General features: G+C 39.6%; 1 protein-coding gene across 1 annotated transcript; it reads left to right on the top strand.

Annotated features, from left to right (window-relative positions):
• The first annotated feature begins 6,090 nt into the window (after window positions 1-6,090).
• Window positions 6,091-8,209, top strand: LOC113027446 (cyclin-dependent kinase inhibitor 1C-like). The gene is made up of 3 exons (XM_026177057.1): window positions 6,091-6,875; window positions 7,038-7,155; window positions 7,722-8,209. The coding sequence occupies exons 1-2, from the start codon at window positions 6,365-6,367 to the stop codon at window positions 7,151-7,153; spliced, it is 627 nt and encodes a 208-aa protein (XP_026032842.1). The 5' UTR covers window positions 6,091-6,364; the 3' UTR covers window positions 7,154-7,155; window positions 7,722-8,209.
• Window positions 8,210-8,702: the final 493 nt, after the last annotated feature.

Here is an 8,702-nt window from a genome sequence, read left to right as displayed (position 1 = left end):
GCATTGTTTTGGCTAGTGCTATATATGGGTATTTGGTATGTCGTCATTTCCGCCTAGTTTAAAAGTGACGTTATTTGCATACAGAAATGTTTAAATAATCAGTTAAATATAAATAAACAAAATGGTGTTTGTACTTATTATTTAAAGCAAACTTTTTTTTTAGTTTTGTTTTTCATATGACAAAATGATATGCGTAATTGTTTCAGAGAGCATACAAAATCATTGCCAGATTATTCAGTAAAACTCAACTGCGCTGACTTTCTGATGACGTGAAGCACTACATTCATAAAGTCAGTGAAAAACATAAGAAGCATAAAATGCAAACAACTTTCCACAATTTCCACAAATAGTGTTTATAATACTCACCTCTGACGTTAATAGTCAGTTACTTATTAAACAATATGTTTCCTTTTTTGACCTTCTTGAAATTGCAGGTTTACTATCCGATAGCTCATACTTTTATTGATTATTATTATCATACTTATTATTGCTAAAGGTCCCAATTAAATATTTTGATTTAATTGGGACCTTTAGCGCCTGATACACAAGATCTTGTCTCTACTAATCAATGTGGTGTAAACATACCCGTAGATGGAGCAGTCTGCCAAGATGTTAACATGTGCCTGTACTGTCTGTTCTCTGACAGCTGTTACAGAAACTTTTAAAAGTTTGCCACAGTGAGGTTGGTATAATATTTGCTAAAACGTCCTCACCGAGTTTTTTTAGTTCAGGATCGTAACAGAAGCTCCTCCTTAAGACGTCCCTCTCAACATACCTGACTGCACATGGCAGCTATTATTATGTGTTGTGTAACTAGAGATCTTGCCAAAGGTGAAAAAGCAAGGTGGGAAAGCTGTTCTGAACTTTATGTTTTCAGTTATTATTGAAACTAAACTAACAATCCCTCTATTTTGTATATATTCTTTTTTCTTTGTTCTTTTTAAACATACTTTAATACGTTTGTGAAGCCGTAAAAATCAGATAAGGGTAGCATGAAAAATACTTACAGTGATTACACAAACATTATGCAGGGGTTAGTAATGGGTAAAAGGTACTGACTTGTAAATAAGAGGACCTGAATAATTTAGCTTATTATATAATATTATACAACAGGATATTTTAAACTAACTAAGCAGCTCATTCTTTGTTTTGACGACACTTTCTTTAAAGATATAAAACATTGTGGGTTCAACTTGAAAGAAAGTTAGATGTGAGATGTAAACATGAGGTCAGAGGTCAAATATGATATGATATTTGGATGCAAAATATAAGGTGATATTTAGAATACCCATATATCATTGCCTATAAGCCTATATGTTCTCAGTACAAACAATGGCAGTAATAAATCTGTATAACATTATGCAAAGCTAGTTAAAACTTGCTTATTATCACTTTGACCTTCAGCTCAGTCTATTGGCTTTGAAGGAGAGGTCAGAGGACAAATATGACATATTTTAAATATTAGTATGGTACTTTGTATTTGTTGATAAATTGACAACACGCACTACACGTCTACAAAGTTTCACTGGAATTCATTCAAAACTTTTTGAGCAATACAACTACCAGTTGTATGTTTATAGTTTTCAGTGTAAGGTTTAGTGTAGCATCACTGTTTCTAAAGACCTCACTGCCCAAAGTAGCCATCATATGAGTGCAGTGACTCATATGAGCGAAGCATGTGTTTGGCTTTTGTTTTCATAACGGGAATAAATGGTGTAGCCTGAAGCTTTAAGCATTTCTTGGAAACAGTTTGATTGGCTGGCTTTTAAAAACAGTAGCATTAAAGTATATATATTGCTTTAAATAGAGCACTCCTCTGCCTCTCTATGATTAAGAACATGTCATGTTGCACTTTAACCATAGTTATAATAAAAGTTTTAAAATTATAAAGCACAACATAAATCAAGGAAGTAAAGCCCCTTGCAACTAAAGTAATGGAGAGGCAGAGTTCAAAAAACGTTCAGGGGTCATGTAGATGAACTATAAAGTCTTTTGCCTGAAGAGAAATAGAACAAGTCAGCCACAAACCGCAGCACATTTTAGATATTTACTCATGCATAAGTGCTATAAAAACACTGAAAGCACTATTTTAACTTCTGAACAAACAGCTCGGCACAGAATGTTTTAAAGGACTGGACACAGGCTTATATAATTACAGCTCACAATTTGGCAGAAATGTACCATCCAGTTGGATGGTAGCTGGTGGATTAACTAAGCAAATGAAGCATGTACTCCTTCAATTTTCTGTCAGAAAAAGAAGTTGATTTCGTGACATAACATTTTCATTTTCAAGTTTGTTTTCTTTTGCTGACATGTAATGAGGCAATAGTCAGTAATGGGTAGTATTTTCAAGGTCCTGACAGCAATGCACAACTTTAAAAATAACATATGCAGATGTTTGCTTATGTCGTGCTGTTGCAAATGGATGCATCAGTAGCACAGCAGAAGTTTGAAGTGTCTCTATGTTTGCATTTCTCTTTGTATTGTAGAATATGCATTTCTTGTAAAAGGTCTGATGATCTTAAATGTCGTTTGACGGGGTGGCTCATCACTCTTGGAGTGGGTCGTCATGGGTGTGTCACATGTTTGCCAGCTTCAGTCTTCAGAGAAAGCATGCAGACAAAACAGTTTTATAGCTGTCATGTGGAACAGCGGGCCTCGATGACCGTATATTCATCTGCTAAAAGTCCCAGCAGTGATGCCTGCAGACACTCTGCAGGATCAAAAGGATCAGTTTGTTCAGGTGAGGGGTCTGCGTGTGTGTGCTTTTTAGTTACTCAAGAGCCGCGACAATAAAAACAGAACACAAACAATGTGTTTGCACAGTCAACCTGAAAAACACACAAGTCCCTAGTTAAATACATCAATTGGGATTAATGCACTCATTATAAATCAGTAGACAGCTGTTTTCTTCCTATTGTGTTTACATTTCTTCCTCTTCAGTTAACTTTAAAAAAAAGACCATAGCTGTTGGCCTCTTTTTTTTCATATACTACATATATGCACATTTGTTTCACTGCTGTAACGTGACCAGTGGAAAGGAAACATGTTAAAACAAATAAAATCCAATCCAAAAACCTACTGCTCATATGCACTTTTTAATTAAATGTTTTATTTGAGTTCAGTTTAATTTCACATTCTGTTCTATTTGGTTCAAGGCCTTCCTTTGATTAATCAAGTATTTGACAATAGCTTAAACACAGTTAGAGCTCAACCCTCTTTGTCTGTTCCATCAATCAACATGTTGCCCACAGTCTAGTGAGCCTCTGGGGTTTTTTTATTTTTTATTTTTTTTTACTTCGATTGGGCCCTCTGGATATTTCCATTCAAGTCAAAGAGCAAGTTAAGTCATCTGTACCGTGTGTGTGTGTGTGTGTGTGTGTGTGTGTGTGTGTGTGTGTGTGTGTGTGTGTGTGTGTGTGTGTGTGTGAGAAGATGAAAGAATCATACTCCTGCATGTGTCAGCTAAATGAGTCAGGCTACATAGCTGACTGACCACTCCTGATGAAAGAGATTATTTTCCCCTTTGAAGGACGAATGAATCCAGACTTTCTCTTTGCACTTTAATTGACTTGAAACCATCAGGTGATAGTATCAGCTGGTGAAGTACACCCGAGGAGCAGAAGAGTTATTCCCACAATCAAAGAATTGTGAAGCAAATCTGTAACCAGCTTGGGACTGAGCGAAGTGATGAGATAAGTTTTGGTTTGCACTGAGTTATATGTAAATAACCAGCAGCAGAGGCACTGATCAACCTTATCTGTGATCTGCTTAGGAGGATGTTGTGTGTGCAGTTAATTGGTTACCATCAGTATAAGCAAAATAAAACCGATTTATGTGTTTATTCATTTACATTGACTTTACATGGCTTCAAATTAGGTTCACCAGCTGGGTCAAATTTTAGTAAACTTGTATTACCAGCAGGGGGCGCCAAAAGACAACAGTCAGATTTCTGCCCGCTTACGTTCATTTTCACTTTAATCCTCAAGTGACCATGCTGTTTTTGTGGGTTGACTGATTTGTGGTTTACACACACACACAAACAATCTTAGTTCTGTGAACTATGACTGCAAACAATACAGTGTAGTGAAAAGAAACTGAAAATTCCACTAAACATTGAACAAATACCCGTAAAAATTTCAGGAGTAGACTGACAAATTTGTGCTATGCAGCATGTTTATTAAACAAAATCACTAAAGCACATTTCAAGCCAGGATGGCCACTTCAAGGTTAAAAGACTCAAAAACAAATCTTTTTGTTGTTGTTGAAGAGCATTGTTCAAGCATGCATGCTTTAAATGCTTCTTCTTAATAGACAATTAATTGTTCTTGTAAAAAGAAAGCTAATTATTTTCAAAATCATTAAAAAAAACCTCTAATGAACGTTACACCCTTATAATATCGTTTCAGTCCTCATGGATTCAGTTTACAGTCCCGAATCAGGAAAAGTGTCACACATTACTGTCGCTGTCACATGAGACCACCTGACCTTTACTGGAAGTGTTTTAGGAAGCCTGCACACATATGGCCAGACCCTGCGTCCCTCGGTCTTCTTCATGCTGCTTTGATGACGCTCACATGTAAACCTCTTGACCTTATGTGACATCACGTTGTTACACAGAGCTTGCATTCACCCTCCTTTTCAGGATGAATGTGGATAAAAAAAAATTTATAGAGATTTTCCCCTGAATATGTTACCAGTGTCACTTAAAAATATCTATGTGCACATGTGTAAACTAGGAGGTGATACACTGTAAGTCTTGCTCCTTTATTTTCTTCTGGGGATGATGGTTGCGTTTAGTTTGAGGTTTGAGCTGCAGTATCAGACTGGAACCTCTACGGGACGCCATGCACCCATCATTGCTTGCAAAAAGGCGTTGCCCGTCTCTCGTGACTGTTTCCCTGCTTGTTAAGACAGCCGGTACCCTGAAGTCAAACTTCTGGAAGTTGTGCTTCCAGTGCCTGACTGTCAGCACGACACGAGAAAAATAAAATATAAATAAATAAATACAGCGGAATTTCTGGAAACTCGTTTGTGTGGTGAAACACTGGCAGCTGAAGCACTCAGTACATTTTGGTGTGGATCCGGATCATTTTCTTCAAAATTGCCAAATATCGCATTGTCTTCGGCGGAGAATGAGCTCCCCGAGTCTCCCCTTATAATAAAGCTTGCTATGATATTTAAAACGTAAATCCTGTATTGTAGTAAATGCTACTGTACATATTTTGAAGTTATTCATAAGTAATAATGACTATTTACCAGTAACAATCCCCAGAGCCACACGCACACATTAGTGATAACAGGCGGATTGTGACCTGCGTGATTTATGCATTTGTGAGTGGATAGACGTACATGTTTAATTGCCAAAAATAACACGGCGTGGTGCTTAAATTCTCGATTTGCTATATTATATATTAAGGTAAAATAATGAATAAAAAATGCAACAAAACGCATTTAGAAAAGAAAAAATGATTTCGAAAAGTTGCCTTGCTTTATTAAGTAAATGAGAAAACACATTTAAGAAACTGCTAAAATTGTGGTTTATTGAGGTCTCACTAATGTTTACGTTGCTTCTGTACTGCAGACAGAGTTGCTCACTGTGGGGCAAATCCCCGCAGACTGGAATCGCTGTCATTGCGATCGGCGACAAAAAATAAATAAATAAACGAAAACGTGAAGAAATCGAAAAGTGGGTGGATTTATGTGCCGGATGATGGCAGGGTCAAACATCAGTTAAGTGGTTAGATCGGGTTTCAGCATTTGTTTTTCTTTCCTTACACATTAAAGAATAACACACTGAAGCTGTTCAACTGCTGAACACTAAATATGAAGTATGAAAATAATGTGATGGTGCGTTTTTACGCCCTTGGTCGGAGGCATTTACAACTAAACACGGAAGACAAAACCAAAAACCAAGGTGTCCGAAAGTAGAATCAGATACACAAATGCGAAGTAAAACACATTCCTGCTGACACAAGAAAAAAACTGCTCCGTTTTCCCGAGGGTTGACACTCAGAGAGAGAAAAAATCAAAATGCTGCGCTCTGGTCGGCACGAAGCCAATAGGTACAACGGGAAATGGGAAATCAGGGTGGGGGTTTTGGAGAGGGCTGGACTTCAAGGCAACCAATGAGAAGGGCGATCAAGGTGCCCGTTAGGAGGTTATATACTCCAAAGACTTACTATGAAAGCTGTACATTTAAACGGAACGGTGCGGCGTGCATAGGCACGAGCGTAAGAATTAGGATACACATACAAACGCACTTCGGGCTGAACGTCAACAACATTTATCAACATACAACCTCAGCAGGGATCAGTCTATCACTTTGGATTCTTTTTTTTCCAGGGGAAATTTGTTTTTGGAGATGTCCCACGTCCAGTTATCAACCACGCTAGAGAGGATGGTGGCCAGGAAGACCTTCCCTCTCCAGAGGCGCACCGGAGTCTGTCGAAACCTCTTCGGACCGGTGGATCACGACGAGCTGAACCGGGAGATGAAAGAAAAATTGCGAGAGATTTCCGAACGGGACCAGCAGAGATGGAACTTTAATTTCGAGGCCAACACCCCGTTGGAAGGGGATTACGAGTGGGAGGCGGTGACTGCGGATAAGACCCCGGTGTTTTACCAGGACTCTGTGCAGGACGGCAAAATCCGAGTGCCCGTGCCCACGTCGGATTCTGCTCTCCCGGAGAGCCCTCGTGCGGACGCACTGGATCGCCTGGCCGTGCCAGAGAGCAGCAGCTCTCCTTGCGCGGGGGAGATCAACCAGGAGAACCGCATAGACAAGATCAACTCAGGGAAAGCGACCACCAGGCAGCTCCCGTGTGTCAGGCGCAAGAGAACGGCCGCTCCTGACAGCAACACACACATCACAGGTAAATTCAGCGGCTTTCGTATTTTGAAAATCGAGCCTGCTATTGGCTCCTAGACCAGCATCCACACCATCCTCCTTTCCTCCCGCTGTGCGCAGCGCATCATTTCATAACGGCTCATAAATCCAAATTAATTTTTCACTATTGTTGTTTCTTTTGTCACAGACTTCTACGTGAAACGAAAGAGGCCTACTGATATAAAACCGAGTGACATGACCGCCTGTCTCCTCTCCAAGTCTCCAATCCAGGTGGAACAAACTCCGCGGAAGAGGATCCGTTGAAGGTATTTTCTAAATCAAAATCAAAATTGTTTTCTTTTACACACTCAGAGGAGACAATGAAGCTTTATTATAAAGAGAGTAACAGATTCTCATGTTCAGCATCCTCGGTTTTTTTTTTTTTTTTGGGGGGGGGGGTGTCTTTGTGTGTGTGTTATGGTTTTTACGCTTTAATTATTGAATTATTGCAGCGGATTACGTGAGCCAAAAGGCACAGACAGCCTTATCTCTCTCTCTCTCTCTGTGTGTGTGTGTGTGTGTGTGTGTGTGTGTGTGTGTGTGTGTGTGTGTCTGGGGGGGGGGGGGGGTGATGGGGCGAGACTGCGGTGGTGAAATCGCAGTAGTAGTGATAGTAGTTGATGTAGTAACACCAGCGGTTGGGGGAGGGGAGGGGTGTTCGTGCGTCACGATGTGGCGGGAAAAAGGGCTCTGGCAAAGGGTGACGCCTTCTGCTGAGTGCGAGTCTCAGGTTTCCTCAGAAAGCTGACTCGCCGTCTTTCTTAGGAATGGCCGGGTTTTTTTCCTCTTCTTCTTTTCTCAGAAAACTTATTGCGTTTTGTTTCTTCCTCAGGTGTTTTTTGTTCGTTTTGCACTATTTTCCTGCGCATTTTGAGGATCACGGGAGACTGTTTCTCCACCACCCCGTCAACCGACCCATCCACTCAAGCAACTGAAACGCAGGAGAGAGAGAAGAGGACGGTGTTGGGGGGACAAAGAAGTCCGAACGGTCGGCTGTGGCTCGATGCGCCCCGGCGGAGCGCAATCCGAGCTCCTGACCAGGCTCAGGACTCTGAACGGTTTGGGGGTGGGGTGGGAGGGGGGGCAGGAGAAAAAGAAAGAGAGAGGAGATTTCTCCGAATGACTTCTATCCAGTACAAATGTAGCATTTCATTGTTGCTTTTGCATACAGCCACTCGACAGTGTTAAATGTTTTAACATCTGTGCAATTATAAAAAAATTCTTTAAAAGAATCGTCTACACTGGCCAAAAGTGTACAGCTTTATAGAGACAATACCTTATAAATGTTTATTTCTGTTCTCGTTTGTGTATGCGTGCGTGTTTATTATTATTTGTTTTCCCTTTGTTCGGTAAAATGTATATTTTTTTAAGTCTATTCTAACTTATAATTTATTTATGTTCGTTCATATTTGATAAATGCCTTGTTGATTTAGCCAAAGGGCATATTTTGTAATTTTAATTTTATTATTTACATTTTTCTTTTGAAATTTTGTGGGTTTTTTTTGGTTTGTTGTTCTTAACTTTCGCAATCATGTAGCTTCCTCATATTAGTCCCACACTTGAAAAAAATAGTTTTCTTTGTATCTCTGAGCCGGTTTCATTTTGTGTGTATTTTTTCTATACAAGTGACCTAATTATGTCTTGCGAATGACGTGAATAAAAATTTCTTTCTTCCACTTTAATTTTAAACACATTTGTTTGTGTGTTTTGTTACGAGAGTAACAAGAAAAGGGAAATTGAAACAGAGATAGGAGGCAGATGACGTCTTTGTGTGGTTGCCACAAAGCTGCCATCATCAGCGGCCGGGTTACTT

The sequence above is a fragment of the Astatotilapia calliptera genome, chromosome 7 (genome assembly GCF_900246225.1).
Source record: "Astatotilapia calliptera chromosome 7, fAstCal1.2, whole genome shotgun sequence".
NCBI classification, from domain to species: Eukaryota; Metazoa; Chordata; class Actinopteri; order Cichliformes; family Cichlidae; genus Astatotilapia; species Astatotilapia calliptera.
This window is presented reverse-complemented; position numbering and strand designations above follow the sequence as displayed.